At 40.7% G+C, this 23,505-nt stretch overlaps 1 protein-coding gene across 1 annotated transcript; it reads right to left on the reverse strand.

Annotated features, from left to right (window-relative positions):
• Positions 1–12,476: 12,476 nt before the first annotated feature.
• ZNF608 (zinc finger protein 608) lies at positions 12,477–21,927 on the reverse strand (the record flags this gene model as incomplete). The annotated part of the gene is made up of 7 exons (XM_010171373.2): positions 12,477–12,613; positions 13,656–13,715; positions 14,973–15,126; positions 16,020–16,192; positions 16,750–17,167; positions 18,917–21,362; positions 21,840–21,927. Coding segments are annotated over 7 exons (3,476 nt in total), but the record flags the coding sequence as incomplete, so codon positions are not given.
• Between the last annotated feature and the right edge of the window lie 1,578 nt (positions 21,928–23,505).

The following is a 23,505-nucleotide window of genomic DNA, read 5'->3' on the forward strand; positions in this document are numbered from 1 at the left end:
GGGGGGGGGAAGGGGGAAGTAGTTTGTAAATTATTGAGTAGAAAAAACATAATAGAAAATCTCCTGGCTGAAAATTGTCTGATGATGGGAGAATATTAGTGTAGATATGTTTCCTGCTCTTGCTCTTCTCTAGGCATTTGCACACGGACACTACTGATGAATAAGATAGCCAAAAAGTGGTTGGGTTTATGTTCTTTGACCTTCCTTTACTCAGAGCACAGAGAAGAGTGTTAAGTGAGTCGATCCCCACTCTGTGCCTGAGTGCAGCTGGCTCAGCCATGGTTATCAGCTTTCCTGCATGCCCATCAATTCGCCAGCACTTTCAGTTCCCGGGATGGTCCGTCTATGTATGTCTTCCTGAGCTACACAGGCATGTCCAGAGGCTGCCTCAGTTATGTGGCCTGAACCTTGCCATGGCAAGAGCAGTCAGATTTCAAAGTGTTCAGGCTCTTTGCACGAATCTCAAAATGTGTTTCACAAGATAGTTGCCAGACGCTTAACTCCCCTTGCTTGCAGTGTGATAGCACTTCTGAAAATACTAAGACACCTATCTACATCTTTAGGTGCTTAAATCTCCCTAGTGTGCTGACCCTGTGCCCTCCAGAACTTAAAAATAACTTTGCCTAATTGGACTCCCACTTGACCCCGTGTGGTTTGAGGCCTGCTCCATCTGCATAGGCTGACAGGGCAAATGAAAATATATTAATCTGAAGTGAAAAGCACTTATTGCAGATGGTGCAGGATCCCCTTGAGGTACATTTCTGATCCTGAAGTTATGGACAGGCACAGTAATTTTAATATTAATGCTATGTTTTAAATATAGAGAAGCTGTGAGATTACCAATTTATGGCCTAACAAAATAGGAATCACTGTTACATGCCAGATTAAAGGACTGCGCTCTATAACTTTTCATGGTTCTCTGTTATAACAATGCTATAGTGGTAAATACTATTAAACAGGAAATCACTGTATTTGGATTTTTTTCCTCAACACAACAAAAGAGAAATAAAGGAAGAAGGAAAATGATGGGGTCTCTGTGACTGCACAAAGTGACTTTGTGCAGAATCGAGCCAAGCAGGCTGGAAGCTTTGGTGGGCAGGGTAAAATAAACTCCAAATCAAAGAGCTCAGAAAGGCAAAGGACAGCACAGGAGTCATGTCAGACATGCCTCAGTATTACACTGACTGTGTGCAAACATCCTGAAGGTATGTCTGATCACCAGACGATCTTGCATGTATGCATTTTTATCTAAGTGTTTCACTATTTTTTTCTCTCAGAGAGCAGTTTTGTTATCAGACACAGGCATTCTTGAGTTTAGCACATTCAGGATTCATTCCCATGTCTTTGCTATATTTTTTTTTTTTCCCATTGCAGTATAAGGCACTCCAAGCTTTTTTTTTTTTTTTTTTTTCCTCCTGATTAGGCAGAGAGATCTTCTGGTCCAATTCAAGGACACATTTGTTCACATTTTCAAAGCAGATGATTATCTGTCCCAGGCTTTGTCAAGCCAGTGGGAGCTGCTAAATCCTTGTTCAGGTCTTTGAAATTATTCTCTCTTGCTAACTAATTGCAACAGCTGACCTTCCCAGTTTCACATCCATCCACAGTTTCCGAGCAACAGTGCAATGCACCACCAACTACCCCAGTTATCCAGTAGCCAATATTTGCAAAAGAGCACATTTTTTTTTCCTCTGTACTTAGTACACTGCTTTAAACTAAAAAATGGGTAAATGGGTCATGTTGTGATGCTAGATCCGATCCTGCTCATCCAACCTTCGTGATAGCTCAGAGCTTTAGGATGTTGGTAAACCCAGATGCCCTCCTTAGCTTTTTTAAATAAAAAGTCACTCCCAGGTGAGAAGCAGGTGACCAGGCAGTGCAGCTGTGCCTCCAGCCTCCCCGGTTGGGTTAGGAGTTGCCCAGGGCAGAAGTGGGGCAGGTCTCTGCCATGATGCTGCCCCTGTCCCCAGCATGGTGGGCACATTCACCCACGGGCCAAGCAGGGCACACAAGGCAAACAGCATCTGGAACACCCAGAGTTAAAATGGTCACAGCTCTTTCCCCAGCCTCCTGGGGTTGAAGCTCGGGAGGATCAGGAGATTCAGAGGAAACCTTCATGTTGCTGTCCCAGCCTCGGCAGAGGCCATCTGCAGGGTGCTTAAAGGGCTTCTTTGGGGTACAGTGATTATTGTCTGAATGTTTACTGGATAATTTCAAACAGAAACAGTATGTCTTCAGCAACACTACAAAGGGCATTTGATAAGCAGAGGGGATGAGCCTGTAACAAAAACTCAGATGCAGAAAGTTCATGTTCAGCCTTTGTGGCTGTAACCCTGCTCAAGTCAGGATGTACTCTTCCCCCAGCTATTTATTTAGCTGAAACACATAAAACTCTTGTTAGTGCAGCTAGGGTTGAATATTTCCTTTTTCTCTGTTCCAAGAGAAGCATTGTTCTTCAAGAAGAAACAGCTTGTGTCTAAAAGTAAATAGGTTAGAATAGCTGGTGTCAACGGGCAACAGGAGCACTCTCCCCACAGAGAAGTGCTGGTTAAGAAAATCAAGAGTCTGATTTTAGGTGTCCAAGTGTGAAAGTATTGGCCTGTGTTACCGAACCGAGCCCTCTCATGCCCTAATTCAATTCATATCAACCTTTCCGTACAGCAGATTAGTGAATCCTAAAACTGTTTGTTTGTAAACAAACAAATAACAAATCATTACTACAACTTCATCCAAGCTCAGCACTGTAGTTCAGGTATATTCTTTGTTTGATATTTCCTAAGACTAAATGTACATTGCATGAAAGGGAAAAAAGATCCCCAGCAGCCGCACCAACCTCATTTGAACATTAGATTATTCACTTTCCCAGCTAATCAATAATTGTTATAATTAAAATTGATAGCTGCAAATAACATGACAGAGTGCTGCTGCCAGAATACTGATTGTGTAGTTGGCTTGGAAAGATAGGCAGTAGCGTGGAACACTTATTTTCCAATTTGCTTTTAGCCGTGTGCAAATTGCTTTAGCTGTATCCAGCTGATTTAGACCTTGCCTGGAGGTACACTAGATTAATTGGGAGACACACATTCCTTGCTTACAGAATGGACTCTATAACTGGCGAGATTTGTTAGTGCCAGTTATAAAATAACTATATAGTTCTGCTTTTTAGTTGTCCTTTCATTAGTCTTTCAGGAAAGGGGAAAAACAATTAGAACCTTTCAGACAATCAAGATTGCTTTTAAGTCTTTATATAAAACCACCAGTGTGACTACAGTCAATATTTTATGCAAGCAAACATTAGTGTGAATATGGTATTGATTTTTTTCAGAAACTGAAAAGCTCTTCAGCATACATAAGAGGGATTTTTTTGTCCTTGTTGCGACTGAACTTTAGATAATGAAACCATTATGTTGTTACTACCCAGAGCTTTCAAAAATAACTCTTTGTTCATTTTTGTATCTTAACTAGCTTATTATTAAACAGTAGAAAAATTCATTGTTGTTTGTTGGCACCCAGAAGCATGAAAAAAAAGACTATGGCCATAGCTTTTCTTAAATCCAGGCTCCTTTTTTGCTTATCTGTATATAATAGGGACACGTAAAGCCTACAGCTAAATACATAAATATAATGGACTACTTCCAAGTTTTACATTCTTGTAATGATTGATGGATTTAGGAGTCAAGAGGCATGACCCAGTTTCCCTTGTTCATATCTTATAAACCAGTTACTTTTCTTTACAATGGCTATGGTGCTGAAGATATTCTGCCTCTTACTTGTGGTGCAGAGCATAGTGCAAGAGACGGGAGTAATTTCACAGAGGGTGCATGTCTGGCCCTGAATACACCCCATCTTTGTGAGGGAAAAAGATGCTGTTATGCTCATTGCCACCTTTAAGGTTTTTGACTGCTCAGGATAAAGACACAACAAGGCCACGCAGAGGAGACCCTTGCATAGCTCTCATTTACAGTTTCTGTGATCACACCATGCATATAACCTGTCCCTTGCACGTAACATTTGAGTCTGTTGACCAGTTGCAATTAAACTAGATACTCCAAAGACACTCTATAATTCACAAGTATTGGTAAGCAGGCAAAGGAGAGACAGCCTGTTAGTAGCCTCATTTTGGAAAAATTTACAAAGGTCACAATTTATTGAGCATCCGAGAGTCTAAACAGTCAAGAAAGCCATTGAAAACTGGTCTTCATTAGCTGCACCAGTCACAGAACTATTTGTTGTTCTCCAAGTCTCTTTTCCTTGGTGATTAGTTAGCAATTTGCTTTTGATGGTTCATTGACATGGAGCATCTACCTTGATGCTATCACCAGGGTCTAACAGATAGCAAATATTAGAAGTGAGCCAGGGGCAAAGCATTATCTAAAAACAGGTGTGGGGCTGTGAAAGGGAGATGGGCAAGTGGTCTGCATCCCTCACTGCCTTTAGCTACTCTGATAAAACCTTCTCCTGTGTCATATGTTTGCTTTACAGATTTCACATAGATTTTCAACTCTCATTGTACTGATCATTGTATACTATTCAAATGAGATTTAGAGTGAGTTAGAGGGCTAATTGCATTACTGATAACTGTTGTCTCCATGAAATCAGTGACTTGTTTTGAAATTTGTTTTCCTTTGGATCTGCTATTAGATACCACCAAGAATCTGAATGATCTGTGAATGAATTTTGTCCTTTTAAAGAAATAGGGGAAAAAAAAAAAAACAAAACCAAACACCCAAACCTGTAAGAGTTTAATTCCCCGGAAGCTTATTTTTCCCTTTCAAATGCACAAGATTTTAAAAATCAAAACAAAACAACAAAACATTACTCAATATAAGTGGCACTTAATATGAAAGTCTGGTACCAATTTTGAACTTATGAACATATGAAATACTACATCCTGAAGATTCAGCTGAGACCTCATCTAAACTGCTGAAGTGCTAATCTCTAAAAATATATCAGCCAAAACAAAAGCATCTGGTAAGGACAAACGTATTACATCCCATGATGGGAATACCCTTCTTACAGAGAAAAATACTGAAGATAGCTTCTTAAACATGCATCAGCCAATTAATGAGGAGATAAGAGTCCTTTGTGCTGGTGGCTAGTAACCTAATATGCCATTTAATGGGCCCCACAAGAATGTAAGAATTGATCTACTTAATGACAACAAAGAAAGAAAGAGACCAAAGGGTTCAACTTACTGCCATGACAGGAAGTGTATATGGAGACACACACTTCTGGTTTGCCACTTACGGTCTCCTGGCTGATAATATTCTACTCTGCAATAAAGTACTCCTTCTCTATGAAAAAACCTCCTCTTTACTCCTGTATTTTTATAGCAGACAGTAAAGACTGGTTCTTGGTGTAGAGCAGTTGGAAGCAAGTGAAATCATGTTCCCTTGGGGCAGGGGAGTTCCATGTAAGTAATGGGACAGGTGTACTGCTTTCTAAAGACAAAGTTGTCAAGGCCATGCTTTAAGGCTGCCTCATGTTTTATCCTACCTCATCTTCTTTAAGTTGCTCAGATGTAGTAAGTCTCACTGCTCTTTGGGTTGTAAATACCCTGTCTCTTGATGCTGCAGACCTGTGCCACTGAAGGAAACAGACCATACTGATGGCAGCTCATAAGCCAGCAGCACGTGAGCCTGTAGCAAGCACCTGAGTGCTCCAGGACTGCCAGATCCGCTCCGAGGGCATTTGCTGCATGTTAGCTGCATAAAGATCTGCTTGTCCAGTGCCAGAGCTTTCTTTACTGGGAGCTATTGCAGTGCTCAGTATCAGTGTTTGGGGACTCAACTGCAATTGCTCAGTGACTCACATGATGCCACTGCTCCTTGTGCTGCTTGGGTGGCCTTGCTGGCCCCAGGACCCTTCAAAACCCTGTATTTCAGTGCAGTGTTCAGCACTGGACGCTTTAGAGCAGACTCAAAGTTTTCAGCAAGGTCACTTTATGTCAGTGCCTCTTGCCCTCCCTTCTCATCAGGGCCAGCTTTAATCATTCTCTCCCCTTTCTGTATACATCTTGAATGATTTGCCAGGCCCATACACTGACATATACATATTGCTCTTCTTTAATAAAACAGAATTTTAGCGTATCCACAACTTAGGAGAATTAACCCCTTTACAAGCTGGACAGGTTTTAAAAGCTCATGACCTAGTGTCAGGTACACAGATAAAACTCCTAAGCTGAGCAGTCATTAACAGCCTAGAGAGCTATTTTATTGCCAGTGGGCTACAAAAGAAGCAAATTAATATCAAATAATGCATATAGCATTTATGTCTGACCTCCTAACAAAGGAGAGAGTGAGTACATGAGCAGCTGAGAGAAACTTACACGCGCACGTACTCAAGGAAGAAGTAAGAGTTATACTGAATAGCAACTACTGCTCTGCCTCAAGGGACCAAATCCTTATCTGAGTTGTGGAAGCAGAACCCACCTAAGCCTAACAGAGGTGCTCTAGCATAAAAAAAACCAGTGGACTCCGTACTGCTATTTTTAGTGTTTTCTTTCTATAATAGTTTCTTCTGCACCTTGGTTCTTTAGGGAAGTAACTCCAAAAATGGGGACAGACTTTTGGCAGACAAAAGGGAAAGTGGTCAGCTGGTCACAACAGAGCCACAAGCCATTTATAGAGGTGAAGGATTTTGGCAAATTCTCTATTAAAGGAAGTCAGCTTCTTTTCAAGTAGGAAGATCATGAATTAGCACAGCAGATACTTGTGGCAAAGCTTGGTATTAAATTGTTATGTTCCAACGTACAGCATGGGGAGACATATTGTGTCATTGACATTTTACTGACCTTTTCTGTCTGGAGCTCTGCTTAAAAATCAGTGGCATGATAAGGCTCATCACTGCAAACACTTAAACTGACTTGGTGACAGAGCTGGGGAAAGGTGTTAACAAAAGGAGATTGTAAAAGCCTTGGTCTGGTATGTGTAAGCAATGGTAAAGCAGAAACTTCATCTGTTCCTGTGGTACATCTAGCCCTTGATCTGGTTCCTCCCACTCTTTTGTGGGGAACACAGAGCCCAAAAGGAAGCAGCCAGCAAAGCTGACCATAGCTGAGTAGGGAGCTTATCAAGGAGAAACTTGTTCTCTGTAAGGAAGGTGCCTAGTTTGAGCACATGTATTAAGGGCTAGCTACTTTTAAAGATAATTGCAAATCTTACGGCTTTCAGTCACCCACCCTGAATGGGGAGAGGAAAAACTTCCCCCTCCCCTCAAGTTATTTCTCATATCACTTGGACTCTAAAACACAAATTTATACTACTGAGGTAAAAGGGGAAAATACTAAGGAAAAAAAGGGACTATTTTTTTTCATGGCAGCCTGTTAACTATGCAGGAGGTTCTTCAATCAGAAAACTCCGTGTCTTTTAATTGTACATCTTATTTCCACTATTCTGCAAGAATTTTGTTTGAAACATACAAAGACAAAATTCCTCTTTCACCTTTCATTTGTCTAATTAAGAAAATATTAGTAAGGGTCTTACTGAAGCCTGTTCCCTGTATACCATTCTACTAGAAACAGCCTAAATCCAAGCTCTGTGAGAGCAGAAGTTGCACATCCTTGTTCACAGCTGTGAAAGCACAGCCAGGGCTGGGGGCTCCTGGGGACTGGCTTGGTAGTGCCCTCAGGGCCCTGAAAACAAGAGGATTGCAGTCATTTACTCTACCTGTCAAGATGTATGCTTTAAAATTAGTCTCCTGCACTAAGGGTTTAAACAGGCTTTCAGGGAGTCTTTGCTTCCAGATTTAGATCTTCTTTTAGCAAGCACTGCTGCACCATTCTGTTCCATGAAGAAATTCTATAGCATTATACTCAAAGCAGTAAGTAAGCACCATTCTACCATCAGCAAACTCAAATGATGAAAATAATGTAATTAAAATACACTAATTATACCATCCAAAATGGCTACAGAATGTTGCCAAAATGACTATGAGGCTACTGGAACTGAACTACAGGTACTAGCTTGGTCTGCACGAGTTCTGCATGACAAATATTATCAGGCTGCAAGCAATAACTACTTTTGTTAAATCCTTAAGTTTGCTAATTTAACAGTCCAGATGAGAAGTTTCAGAGTTGCTACCAAGGTTGAAAGCGCTCTTTAGCATATCCTGCACAAAAATTACTAACAACTAGCGTGAGGACTTTAATGGTGTCTACCTTTCCACCACTGCAACATGTGTAAATTCGGATGATATCTCCTCTCCCGAATGAAAACCTCTTGCATTCTTTGGTAAGATTACCTAAAAAAACCCAAAACCAAAACAACCTCTCACAGAAAAGGCTGAGGCTATGAGAACTTAGGAAATACTGACCCAAGGGGAAAAAAAACCAACAAAACACTACATCAAGGTGAACTGTACTCCACAGTAATGCTGTAGTGCTTAGTACAGAAAGATAGGTAAAGGGCTAAAACTAAAACAAATGAAGAAAACAGCACTCTCTAAAGCAGAGCAAAGCTGGTTCACTAGGTAATGACTGTATGTCTCCAGTTCTCTCTGACACAAGGAGACACAGCTTCAGACTTCCTATGTGGGCTTGGTATTATTCACAAGTTTTAAGGCATTAGATGGTTTCAAAATACCTCTTGAAACTGTAATGATTTTTGTCAGTTATCTTAAGCTCCTCGTTAATAATGGTCTGCTCTCACTACTCATGGCAGCTTGTGCTATCATCTATGAGATGCTACAGCTATTATTCAGAGGGAACTATAAATATGAACTCTGCTGTATGAATTTGAAGTGTGATATGTTCTCTGTCGCATACAATTTAGGATGAAGAGAGACAGGATACATTGACAGAGCGTAAGATACAGAAAAAAATACAGGTCAAAGGAGGGAGTATGATAAAAGGAAAGAGAGGGAGAGCTAATAAAGGGCTGAAATCATGAATGTATGCAGGTTTTTAGCTGCGTAGAGTGAGATTTGATGGTATCAAATGTATGTAAGAGGGCTTATTAAGTGGGTAAGTGGGGCAAAGAGGGGAGACAAGAAAGGAGTGAGAGAGTGTGGCAAGCAAACATTAGAGCAAGATTCTGAGGCAGAAAAATGAGGACTCTACATTTTTCTTTCGTGATAAAAGTAGTGACAAGACTGTGATGCCAGAAGTAAGTATGAACTAGATTCCCTGCTTGACTCTTTGACTGGTTCTCTGAGAAGAGCCAGGGTGGAGATCTACAGAAGGGCACTCTGGGTTGGATTCAGGGGTTTTCTAACTTCATGTCCTTTGGGGGCACTTGTTCTGCCAACACTTGTCAAGCAGGATTAATGCTTCGATGGTTAAGCCCAACGAAAGAACCTTTGAGAAGCAAGGGTGAGATGCCATGCCACAGAACTAGCTCTGTAAGTTTCAGGTGTACCCTAAGGGCACCAGGGAATCAATTACAAACCGGAGAAATGTTACTCCTAGCCCCCATTTTCACCAGCTGTCATCCAGCCCTGGTAGCTAGCCAGCTCAGTCAGACTCGTGTCCTGTTCCAGCCTCTAGAGCTACGTGATGCTCAAAAAACCTCTACTCCTTCTCTGCACACATCCATTTTTTCCCAGTGCAAGCATCAGAGGCAGTGGCTCCCTGGCTGGGTTTTTTGGGTCTGTATGATGGGTTCCCACTGACAGACCTCTCATTTCTCTAGCTACACCCCATGGACAGGCTAGAAACTCAAAGAAGTAAGTGTAACATATAAGCCCTGTTTCACTTTCGCAAGACATCCAGCGATACGTGGATGAAAGATAAGAGTGGGATCACTGATTGATTGCTGCTGCTAGAAAAGCAGGGTGGGAGAGGTGTCAGCTGGAGGCAGTAAAAAGTACAAGCCCCTCCTGCAGAAACCAGTACAAATGCATTTGTGTTATGCTGTTTCAGCTGCCCCTGTCCAGTGACTAGCCTCCGCAGCATTTAGTTCTTATATCTGTGAATTGTCTTCCTTGTATTACTGCTCCAGTTTTCTCATCCTTTGAGTGATGAGTGAAATGACCACAGCAGCTGCATGCCAGTGCCTGGACATGTGGGTGGATACCTTTTGGCTTTGGGAATGCTGAACCAGGGAGTCATGCTCACTGCTTTAAGGTCAGTATAGCAAGTGTTAAACCAAAAGGAAAGCTATAAAAATTAGAGGGAAGACAAGAACCTGAAGTGGAGAAAGACAATAAATGGCAATGGATGTTAGCCCCTCTTACCAGACTTCAAGGATATAGTACAGTTATAACATTAATTATAACTTTAACTGTTGCTTACCCTGTATCAATCAATCAGAGCAATTCATTCCAGTTACTTACAACACTCAACCTTAAACCACACTAAATCAAAATCACCACTAGTGTGAATTTGCAAGATCTGTTTTGCTGCAGAAGCATTAACGGTCTAGGCTGGAAAAAAAAAAAAAAAATCAATGGTACATTTCAATAAAAAAGCCACCAGAGCCTTTATTATAGAAGTAATAAGGCATTTATTATTTCAAGAGCCCTGCATTCACAATATCCCCTTTCAAAAGAAAACACCCCTTCCTTCCCATTTTTTATGAGGCTAATTTGTAGTATGTCACCACTGTGAGACTTCCGAATGTGTTCAGAACAAGACAATAAGAGTAAGCCACAGATGAACAATGTGTAGTAAAAATCAATAAACCTTATAACTAGTCACTAAGGGAACTGATTTTATGCCTATAAAAATAAAACAATTATAGCAATATTAATGGCAGATTCATCATAGTAATATAAAAAGTCCAGGTGTGCTTGTCTGTTGTGAATTTTTAATTCATCCTTCTGTATTGAGTAGGAGAAAGGTAGGAGAAATGGAACCGACTTCAAGAACAAGCTTTAACTTGCAGTAATTCACCCTGTTGAAAAAACAAACACAAAACCAAAAAAACCCCAGTAAAACTTTAAAAAGCAGTTCTGACAATCAGTGTAACTGAGATATGCAGGAAAGAACAAAAGTTAAAGCCTCAAAAACCTGACCAGTAAATCTGATTTTTTTTCACGTTATGATTACTGATTTCATATTACTGTACTGTGTTAACCGCACTATAACAAAACAGGTGGTACAGCCACATAAAATATTTATTTTGTGGTATAGCAGGTTAAGGACAGCAAGGGACTTTTTTTTTTTAATCAACAGGTCCTCTGCTTTTAGGTATCTGTTCATTTGGGTGGGGGGGCAACACAAACAAAACAGAAAAAATTTGCCTACAATTTATAGCACACAGAGCTGCTCTAAAACATGTATTAGAGATGTAAGTTCCACTAATACCATCCATGGTGTTACTATGGGCCTTTTTTGAGCCTATCAATTGAAAGAGGTCCACTGTCATCTGGCTTGGGCCCTGCATCGCCTGCTGGGAGAGGACAACACCACAGGCCCAGCGGGGAGGCGCGGGATGGCTGCAGGTGCACACCAGTGACAGAGCCCCAGGGAGAACCTCTGGGGACACGCACCAGTAGCTGTGTGGCAGCTGCAGCCCCGGCTATCTACATCTATGACACATCTTTCAAAGCGGCCCACAGACACCAAGAAAGTACAAAACCAACTTTTTTCTTTATTCTGATTGCCAAATTCTTTAAGGCAGGTATAAAAATGAAAGCATCTGATATACATTTTACATAAAATAAACTACAATACAGCATAAAACAAGTAAACAGGCAATGGCATAAAAGTCTCTCTTCTAAAACCGGGTAATTGTAAACATTAAAAAAAGACTGCAGGACTATTCAAGTAATAGAACAATCACAGGTGTCTTCTGGTATGCAGGCTATTAGGTTATCTGCCATTCAAGATTATCAAAAAAGACATTTCATTATTCACAGATGCTCATTATCTCCATTTAAAATATATACACTATATACAACACAGTTTTTGTGGTACTAGAATCCCCATGCCTTCCAAAGGTATATTTTTCACAATACACAATTACAATGAAACAATGAATACAGTAACATTTTACACTGATGCATCTTCAATAGGAGCCACCAAATAGACGTCTACATTGTACCAAAGTGTCATCACAGTCAGCCTCTCTGAGACCTTGTGGGAAATATCAGAAGGGTATGCAAGGTTCAGGCACACTGATACATAACATTATTTATTTACAATTGGAAAGAAAAAAAAAGGGAAAAAAAGGAAGAAGATAAAAGAAACAAAGAGCCTTTTGCGGTTAACGCTTTCTAAACATGACAAATACATATCTCCTTTTACTGTGTGGTTCGCAACTTAGCAGCAGACCCTGTGTGCGAGCCTTGGTACTGATACAAAAAAAGTAAAGAATATATATATATTTTTATATATATATGTATATATATATGTAAGAAAAACACATCAATTTTATTAACAGAGTAATGCTTTTTTTTGTTTGTTTGTTTTTGTAATTCATGCATGGCTTCTAAGAGATCTAGGCACTTTTCAGAAATATATATACGCATATATATATATAAAAACAGAAGTCTAATTACAGCAACATTTGTTACTCTGTGATAAAATCTGCAATTTACAAAAATGAAATGACTGGTTTTTGCCTGCCATTAAGGCATTTCAAATTAACACCATGGAACTGATGTCTGTAATAAAGCGCTTCCTCATGTGATCCAGTCACATGACAATGTACATCTCCAAACTCATCATTCTCTGAAAAGAGAAAGAAGAACGTTTCAGTATGCAGTATCCTTTCCTCCTATTTTTTTTTTCTGTACATCAGATACACCAGGAAACAAAATCTGCACAGTATTCTCAATCCCAAGAAAGAAAGACGGCAAGCCATGTCCTCACCCCTCCCCTGCCAGGAACAACATACTCATACCTATGCACCAGGATTTATCTTCTGGGTTCTGACATCCTAGTATTCATTAGCTCTTCCAAGGATACAAACCTTTCTCACTCAAGTAATTCCAGCTAACAGCCTTACGTGGTTGCTTGTTTTCAGAGTCAGCTTTCAGAAAGACACCCATAACCATGGAACATTACAGTACTATTTAATACATTAAACTCTGAGGCTTAACTTGGCAGTGATGAAAGAAAGCCTAACGTTAAGGATGCCTTGGGTTTTTCACTTGAGATGGCATCATTATAATACAGAAGAGTCTCTTTCCTCTTGAAGAGTAAGGATGATAGTTGAAGAGTAAATTCCAGTGAAAACCTCATAAATAACCAAGAGGCAAATGCATGGAAGAGGTATGTAACTTAAATATGATGTCACCTCTAATGGGCTCCCAAGTAAACCTCTCTGAAAACAAAATCAGCAAACCAGGCAGACTTGCAGAATAGACAAAATCTTAAGTTTTCCTGGTAGTACATGCATCTAACTGAACATGAACTTTAAATCCCTTTTATTAAAAACTGCATCTTCAATAACATTTAACAATAATTTGGTTTATCTTAATACCAATCCTTAAAATACGGTCTATGGAAAATCTCAGAAGACAGACTACTTGTTCCTTCTTAATGATCTACATTACAGTTAAAGGACACATCTAAGGACAAAATGTCACCTTAAAGATAATAAAACTACAATTAACCCAAATTCACAAGTTTTTCTTCATCCTTAAAAACTGTGCCATATAAGGAGCTGCAGATCATCAGGCTATAAAATCTATGATTTGCTTTCTCTTCTCTATGTTATATATAATTTAAGATTTACTGGCTATTTACCTTCTTTGTGCAGGAAACATACCAGATGCAGATGCCTGTGCAGCCACCTGCTGAGTGGCAACAAGGGCAGCAGAGGTCAGTCCTAAGGGAAAGAAGAAACAAAGGAATGTTGAGGTACTTCTGGTTGTAATGGATTTTTGTGCTCAGAGAAATGTTAGGAAGCATCTCTAAGGCAGAGAGACAAAAAACCCCAGCATCAGCAAATGCTGGGGCTTTAACACTACATAAATGGCAAATATTTCAGGCAACGGTGTTAAGACAGTCTGTCCAGTATGATCAATGTGCCTTCATATAGTAAACTGAATTGTCCATGATAGATATTTTACAAGAAAATCCAGCATTCCTACTTATTGTATTCCTTTCCAAATACTGCACTGCACAATGCTAAGTGGTTTGTATGAGTTCCTGGATAGGAAGCTCACTAGAAATAATAGGTACCAGGAAACAACAAGAATCAAAAGTCACAGTGAATTACAGAAATGACATGCCAGCTGTTCAGAATACAATACTTTCATAATAACTTATCATTTTTACAGGTTTTCCTACTGAACAAGCATAATATATCCCAAAAGGCATATGGAATCACTGAATCAAACTGAGAAATGCCAAGACTTTTACACAGGAAAAATAACTGCTGAGGTACCAAGTGAACATAATGAATTAATGTAATTTAGCCACCAATTGTGATAGCATGTACTTTGCTTCATGGGAGGAAATTTCCTTTTAATTCAGATTGAGTCCAGTGTTAGAGAAAAACAGTAAAAGGCTGGTATAAAACCTAGGGAGAATGAATCATGTCTTACTGTGCTGCTTTTTCCCTGACTGCAACTTTGCACATTGCATTTGCCAAAATACAAAGAGTCCTCTTTCAGACGGTCAAATTATAACAAGCTCAAACCCTTGTGACTGCAATGCCTTGTACATAAAATGTGCTCAGTATAAAAAGCTTTTGTCTTTGCTACACTTCTTCCATTGCTTACACAACACTAATTATACAAAAAGGAGGTTGTTTGGTTTGCATTTTTTACTGCCTTTCAGCCAGTTAATGTCAGTTTGCTGTAGGAATCAAAAAATTCACATGAATGACGGCCTAACTGGTACATATTTAATCATGTTCTAACACCCACTTTTGGAAACAAAGCTTGATACTTCTCAGACATGAGGTTATTAATTTGCTGTTAGTCCATGCTGTGAATTTTCAAGCCTTCTTCCTAAATGCAAAGCACTTCTGATCTAACAAGGGGATGTCTATTCAAAATGCTTCATGTGGGCATGATTTCCAGTGTCAAGGTAACAACTTCAAGAGGCAAGCTAATCACGCCATTAGAAATATGCTCACCTTGAAATGGGTCATATTGTCCAGGTATAAGGGGGTAACCCATTCCAACATGTGTGTGATGGTGTGTATGGAGATGCCGCTGGCTAAAAGGAGAATGACGGTCTCGTTCCCTTTCTGCTTCTCGTTCACGCTCAGCTGATGATTTTTCCACAGGCTAGTAACAGAAAGAAAACTGATGTGACAATTTTAAAAAGGACAAAATCACAACAAAACCATACTTGCCACTACCTGGCAAATGATTACCATTCAAATGATGAAGCCGATTTTTTCTGAAGAAGAAGTATCTCTACTGGATTATTTGCACTTGATTCTACTCTAAAGCTAATGGAAGACTTTCCAAGGCACAGAGATTTTGATGCAACATACTGCAGCTTGAAGCCACCACGATGACTTCTAATTTTGGGCTCCCTTAAGCTTGGCTGACTTGCCAATCCTGAACAACATAGCTGAGCTGCTGAAAGCTGATGTTAATGAATCCTCAGCCCTCTTTAATGCACTCTAGGGATCAAGCCTGCCTGAACAGCGAGAAAGCCCTTCTAAAAATAGAATCAGAGTCAGTGACTTGCTCACAATTAAAACTAGCACCAACTTATCTGAGAGTAAAATAACAACATTTGCTCCAATGTGGAAATCTTCAGAAATGGGGGCTGGTAAACTGCAATTTGGAAGATGGGGCTTCTTGGCAAATATAGGGAGGGGTTATTACCAAATCCCACAGCCCAACTTCTCACTTCATTATCTGTTTGCAGACAGAAGCTTCCTGTTTAACTGCAATCAGCTGTGCACCAGGAGGTATATCTGAATCTATGTTTCTGTAGGAATCCATTCATTTAAGATAGGAAGACTCTGAGCACAGAAATGTTGTATGTGTCACTTCTAGTTTATGCCACAGAAGCATCCTGACTATAAATTGCTTTTATTTTAAGCTGTACTATAAAGAAGAATCATGCATTCAGAGCTCGATGCCAGACTGTATGCTTCTTAAAACGATGTTTTCTAACCCTCCCCATCTGTATCACTCTTCAGTAACAACAGATGAAGCCTTACAACAGGGGACTTGCTGCGATACTGGTTGGCATGCTGCTGGAGCAAATCCAGTGCTTTGGACTCAGTGGTTGCTTTCGCATTGATGCTCGGGCTGGTATTGACTTTCTCCGCCTCTTCTCTCCCTGACATCTTCCCATAAACTGGATAATGAAATCCTGGAGAAAGATAGGCTCCTGCAGGTAAACAGTAAATACCATATCAAGTTACTGTTTTTACATTTTGGTTATAACAAGGTGGGAAAAAGGGATGCCAGGACAGAGCATACAAAAAATGGACCACATGACTATCAAATGGCTTCTTTGCTCTTCAATTTCTTCACCTAATTTACCCTGATGAATGGAGGTTATAAAGAGGGTTGAGCCGATAGCCATTTCAGACATTTATAGGTCCTCTTTAAGTGAAAGGAATAGTAACTATAATGGTTCTGACAGTAAGTGCTTAGAATATTTTTATAGGCAATAAACTACCTGTCAGTCTAACAGCAATAGCAGACTGTCAAGGGTTGAGAAAACTGTAGTTGGGAACTGTGACAGTTCATAAAAGGAACATCTTGTATTAAATCAGTTTAATCTACAGAACTTTCCCTAGTGGAAGGACAAGCAAAACAAACATCACCCATGAAGCCTCTAATTTACCCTAGCTACTAACAGAAATCTTAAAATGCAGGCTTCACTGCACTTTAAGGGTGTGAATCTTAACTAGTGTGCAAGGCAAATTTCAGAATACATACCAGGATAGCTATGCATTAGGACAGGAGAGACAGCACGATAGGCTGGGTGGTTGGGATCGTACATCTGTGGATAAGAGTAAGCGTGCAAGTACTGGATATATGACTGATGTTGACTCATTGGTGAGGAAACTGCCACTCTAGCACCCCGAGAGTCCTTCCAATTTACAGGAGTCTTTCGATCATCATTTTTTATCTTGCTCTCATCCGCTGATTGAGAATCAGAACGCTTGACCTCTTTAGGCTCCTCTTTAATGCTTGCTAATGAGACAGGAAGGTTAGGCAAGGAACTTTCCTTGTTAGGTGTTTTTCTAGGGCTGTCCTCTTTTAACTTTTTCTCACGATCAAGTTCTTCTGATTTTTGCTGATCAAGGTATTTGGGCTGATAGACATAATGATGCCATGTTCGTGAATCTGGATCCTAATATGGAGGAGAAAAAAAAGTTGTTCTGAACTTAGATGTTGAAATCAGATTGTTCTTGATAATTCCCATACTTCAGTTAATGTATTTTTAATAGTTGTTTTGAGAACATATCCCTGTTAGAAGAGAGGTTTGCTTTCTACGGAGTGCCTTGAGCTCAAACTCCAAACAATATTCTCATGAAGAAGCAAGAGACTATTATCAAAATTTAATTCAATTGCTTCACCTTATATCCTTCTTCATGCCTGTAACTAGTTTAATCATGAAATACATATGCATTGTATCAAAGTTCTGAGACCACGTTATTCATAAACATTTCAATTAAAACCCACAGAGAGATTTTCCCACCAGAGAGCAAAAAACATCTGTGAACCACAAAATTAAGGCTGACTAATGATATGCCAGAGCACTTAGATTACCTGAAACGATGAACCTGAAAAACTGATCTAGCCGGAAAGATGCTAATGCTGCCTCTGATATTACAAACATTAGGCAACCAGAGGAAGTCAGACATTAAGGCAGACTTCTTCAGCTGACAGTCTTATTTCAAGTTTGTAAAGTTACACATGGATAAATATTTACAGGATCAGGACTACATGGTTTAAAGAACACGAACAGGATATCATAAATACATTTTTGCATAATATACACCAGTTTATAAAGAAGTCACAGAATTAGGTAGGCAAGTTCTTTACAAGACTATACCAAATCAGTACTGAGAAGTAACAAGAAGACTTTGTTTGCCAGCACAGGATATGCAAAAGCTAATTGTAAACACTGTTTCCAATTGACACACATCCTGTCTGTACATGCAACAGAAACATAAGCACATAACTAGACACTTGGACAGTCTGGTTCAAATACTCATTTGAATCAGCAAAAACCTTCTCCTGCTCGAGGCTGTACCATCCCACTTCCCTCAGAGCTCCCTAACTCTCACTCACCTGACCTCACTGTATCTTGAAAGATAGCCTGTAAGGGTGAAGTCTGGGATGTACTGTACACCAGAACATGAAAGCATCAAGCATTGAGGCTCTGGTTTAGAGCACAGAGTTGCATCACCTCAAATGAAGCAATGTGACATCCAGGAAGGTCAGCATGAAGCCACTGGATGAAATTCTGGTTCTGATGAAGTCAATGGCAGAACTACCAGTGACTTCAATGGAGACAGGATTTCATCCATTGTGTAGGTCTGTAGGGGCTTGGAGTTGGTTGAGGAGAGGACGGGAACTTAACTGCTTCAAAAAGGTCACCTTGGGTTAAGATAAAGAGCTGAGCTTCAAGCCAACTCTTCAAAGAACCAGATCACCCATCTTTAGTAAATGCCAACTGTCGTTTAACAAAAAAAAAGAAACACTTCAAACCATGTTTCAAATCTACTTTAAGTCCTGTCACAATGAAAGCTGCTTATTTTGCTTGAAATTTCTCATTTCTGAACTAAGCAAACTGCTTAGAATTTACATCTAAAAGAGAAATCTAATTCTATTTTATTCAAGCATATAAGTTAAAATATTCTATTCAGGTCTTAAGCCTGGGTTCTGTCACCACCTTGCTAGATTTTTTTTTTTTTAAAAACAGCTAAACTGAAAGGTCTGTTGGTCTATTCACAGACTAGAGTACTATCCAGCATGAAAAAAGGATGGCAGAGCTTGTTTGCTGCAAAGGTAGAAGAAAGCAGAATCAGGGGCAAAATCTCACATCACTTAAGGATAAATCAAGACACTCTTGTTCCACTTCCTGTGATCTCACCTGTTTAAATCTTGTGGTCGGATCCACTCCTGTTTGCTTCATGGAGTCCATAACAGACTTCATCTCCACAGCCTCCTTTATAAGCTGGTGGTTTTCCATTTGTTTGGCTTTGAAACTGTCAGACTGAAGCTGCTGCTGGTGATTGGAAAGGACCTGGGATTTGCTTGTCTCCTCACCTTTGTTAGGGACTGATGACCCCATTTTAGTGTTATTTTTGCTGGACTCTGGAGTTGAGGGGGCCTTTGAAACAGTGGCAGATGGAATATTCTTCTGCTTGTTGTCATCCTTCCCGATCTCCTTCAAGGGAGGGTCATTCTTTCTTTCACAGTCCCTCACAGTTTGTGCCATTTTCTGTTCTGCTAGTCTCTGGTCCTCATAGTATTTTTCATACTGCTGCCTGTAAGTGGGGTTAGAAGCCATTAAGGACTTTTGGTCCATATAGAGTCCATAGGCATATTGTCCATAATAAAGTGACTGAGCAAGTGCAGGGTGTCTTTGTGTTATTACTGACTGATGTTGTGGCTGCAAATTAGAGGAAGTGCTTTCACTTTTCTTGGTATCTGACTGTTCTGCCTTCTCTTTCTTTTCAGCCTCTTCCTCAGCCTCTTTTTTGATCTTCAGTGCCTGTGGGGTACTGCTGTTCCCAGCTGCTGGGGCACTGACCTGTCCAGAGTGCATGTAACTTGGGGAATAATAAGGATCGTAGCCATGGTAATAGGGAGAATGGGTGTCTTTCCCTTGAGCCGGTTGTGCTGGGGTTGAAGAATGTCCTTTTACAATGCTGTCCTTATTAGAAATAATATCCGACGGAGAGCTGGCCTTTGACCTCATGCCCTCTGACCTGCTGTCAGAGCCACCATCATCAGCTGCATCAGAAATATCCGAGTAAGCAGGGCTGTTGGTTTTAGCGGTTGAGCTATCTGTACCGTTTTGTGTCAACACCTGCAGTGGCGCCATGGCAGATTGTCCGTTCACCAAAGTGCTGCATTCCATCCTGGAGGCACTCCCTATGGAAGGGCTGGGCGCATTGTCTGTGAACGTGTAAACCTTATCAGCTTCAGCCTTAATACTTGCCATCCTGCTCTCTTGAGACTCTGACAATCCATTAGCTAGCACTTCATTCTTGTTGAGATGGTCCTTTAAAAAATGTCCAGATAAGTCTTTCCCAGACCCTTTTGAATCCTCCAGCTTTCCCAGCTTAGAATCCATCTTGGGGCTTCCCGTCTCTTTGCTTTCTTTGTCCTTCAGCTTTCGCTTCTCCTTTTTCTTTTTGTCTTTGAGTGATGTGAGAGCTGGGTTTACAGTGCTTGGCTCTCCCATAATTGTGGGCTTTGGTTGAATAGGTTTTAGCGGAGGGCTCTTTGGTGTAGCCTGAACAATAGTAGTTGTAAGAGAGGGCAATCCCGGTATTGTCCCTGTAGTGGTGGTTGTAAAGGCTGTAGTAGGTATAGCTATTAATTGGGGAGGAGTCGGTGCTGGCGCTGGGGCAATGGGCCTGGCTGTTTTCAGTTTGGAAAGGTTTTTATCCACTTTGCAGTTGTTCGATTTCTTGCCTTTATCACCCAAACTCTTCTTGTCAATTAACCCTTCAGCCTCCAATTTCGGCATTTCGGTTTGCAAACTGCCATCTGCTACCGAGCAATTATCCAGTGTGGCTGCCATATTAGAAATCACTGGAAGGCTGCTCAATTCACTGTTCAGACCTTTCTTTTTGCCAGAATTCTTGCCAGCCTTGGAAGTGATAACTGAACCAGGGCCATTGCTGGTCAGTTCTCTTTTTCCCTTGGGGGTCCCTGGAGTAGTGATGGAGGAAGGAGATGTTGGTGCTTTTAGTGGATCAAAGCCTGGCAAATTTGTGCTTGGCTCACTGCATTCAAGTGCCACATTACTCAATGCTTCCTCACAGTCTGAAATTTTGTCTTCACTGTCAGGCTCAAACTCCAGCTTGTTTTCTGGATCTAAATGTGCATGAGCCTGATGGTATCGTAGTCCATTAATGTGCTTGTACTTTTTGTTGCAGTTGGGGTGAGGACAGTCAATCAGCACTGGAGAAGAGCAGCCTTGGTCCAAAAAAGTAGTCTCAGGTTTCCCCTGTGGGGTAGTGGGAGTGCTTCGAGAGTTAGTACGAACACGTTTTCCAGATTTATTGTCCTCCGAACTGGAGTTCAAATCCAGCTCCATCGGAGGCTTAGTTTTCCTCTTGTTTGTGGATGAGGGGCTGGCTTTGACTTCATCCATGGTGCAGTTTGGGGGTGTCCTACGCCCACTTGAGTTAAGGCTGCCCCTCCTCCCCTTCCCATTGGCACCACCTCGATTCTTATTCTGAAGTCCTCTGGACTCTGCAAAACTCCCATCACTCCCAGGTACAGCTGCAGCGGACCTTGCCCGCTTTCCCCTGCCCCGTCCTCCACGCATTTCCAGGTCACTTGTTGGCGATTCACAAAACCTACATAAACAAGAGCAGATTTCATCATCAGGAGCTGTGAACTCAATAAATACCAAAACACCACCAATTCCCATAACAGAACCTTCACAAATGTTGAAAGAAAGATGTCCTTCTTCCAAATGGGAACATTACAGTCCCAAAGGTAAAGTCATCAAAAAAGGACAAAAATGGTAAGAACAAGACTATCTAATTAGAACAAGGAGAGGAACATTTTCCAAACTTACAGAAATGCATTTTTAAATTAACTGTCCTCTAATTGAATCCCATATATTTCCCTTTCCCTCTCAAAAACCACAAAACAAATATAAATAAAAACTCCCACCCCACATTTAAGTGTGGAACAGAGAATTACTTGTTTCACTGGTTTATGTTTTCAATTATAAACAGTTGGTTTTTATTAATCTCTATACAGTCTCTTGACAGAGATTAGGGGTGAAAATATAGCAGAGAAAAAACAGACTCAGAATGACTGCCTACCTAGGAGGGGCCCAGTCATGCTTTGTGCAGTCCAGCAGTGTTCCCACGTAAGTCTTGTTCCTCCACGTAACATTTACCACTAGGACACCTGTCAATGGGAGAAAAACAAAGTATTTATCACAGTCAGAACAATAATGGGGGTAGGCTTTTTGTTTTGCTCTTTTTTTCATTTTTTCTCTTCTTCCCTACAAAGTGAGAGCTTTATTCTCATTTGCTTTCAAACGCTGTGGTCTCTACTCTTCCTCTTTTCTGATTTCAGTGACCTCAAGTTAAAACCCACAGGAAAGACAGCAAACAGCAAAGAACAGGAGTGTGTGTGCGCATGTGTAAGTGTGTAAGAGAGAAGGTGTGACACTGTGTGTAATCAAGATACAGCTGACAGAAGGAAATGGGCTTTGCCATGTCCTGCTGTAAAACAGCAACACTCACCTCTTAATTTTGCTATTATTGCACATAATTGCTTTCGCTTGGCAGCCAGCCAGCATAAACTAAGCACCAGCTACAGTGTTTAAATCAGCAGGCAACTGAAAAGAATCTGCTTTGCTTTGAACAATATGATAATGATGCTTCTATTTATTTGAAATTGCATATATCCAAACACACAAACACATGCACGTATGCATCACAAGTTTGTTGTTTTGTTTAGCAGATATAGATTGAACATGTATTATTTGCCTTGCTTCTTCTTCTGTGTAAAGCAAGGGACTAGATGTGAAATTGCAACCATACAGTAAAGCTAAGAGGAACTGCAATACAGATACAAAGAGGAATCTTATAAAAAATGTACTGTTATTTAATTGCTTTTCCACTCATGACTTTTATTAAATGTAAATTCATCTGCCTACCTAAAGCAGACTTCTAATTTGGTTTATCTGAATTACGCCCACAAAATGTGTGCACAGTAAGGATATCCTACGTAACAATAAAACAAATGTGACGGTGTCATTCAAACGTTTTCAGGTTGTCTTCAAACACTTCTTCATATAATTTATCATCATGTTTATGGACTAGCCAGCATAACGACCCCTTTAAATCATTAACTTCTACAGATAAACACCCGGCAGTAGTACTGAACCAGTCATCTCTTCTCATTAGAATGTACACTGAAATAAAAAAAATATATTTTACCTAGCAAAGAAAGGCACGATGCAAAATGTTTGGAGGTAGCAGAGACGCTACCTCCCAGCTGCCAGCCTTGCGACTTGTTTTTGCTCTGCACTTCCCTTGTTCCAGCTGCAGCGTTTCTGTAACGGATATAATGATGGCATTGTGCCAGAACGTTCCCAGCCAGTCTTTTCGCTTTGTCTTACCAGTGCGACTTCTAATTCTGCACTAAAACGACCCCTCTGCTGCACCGAGGTAAAATAAACACGCAACCAGCCGCTGATTTCCTCAGGGGCCTTTTAACAGCGGGGAAGTATTTGAAGCGTTGTTAGTGGAGGCACCAGGGAAGAAGGGATTTCCTTGAGAATGCTCTGTAGCGGATTTTAAAATTACTGCCCATGTGGTTGCCGTTACGGCAGGGTGACGAGAACTCCGTGCGCTGGGGCGAACTGCTCTGAAGGACCAAAGCTGCACGGCTCTTCCCGCCCGGTCACAGCGGGGCCTCGAACACCGAGCGGGACCACGGTTACCTCGCTGCGCCGCGTTTTACCCAAACCTGGCG

This window comes from Antrostomus carolinensis, unplaced genomic scaffold (genome assembly GCF_000700745.2).
Source record: "Antrostomus carolinensis isolate BGI_N321 unplaced genomic scaffold, ASM70074v2 scaffold29847, whole genome shotgun sequence".
NCBI lineage: Eukaryota > Metazoa > Chordata > Aves > Caprimulgiformes > Caprimulgidae > Antrostomus > Antrostomus carolinensis.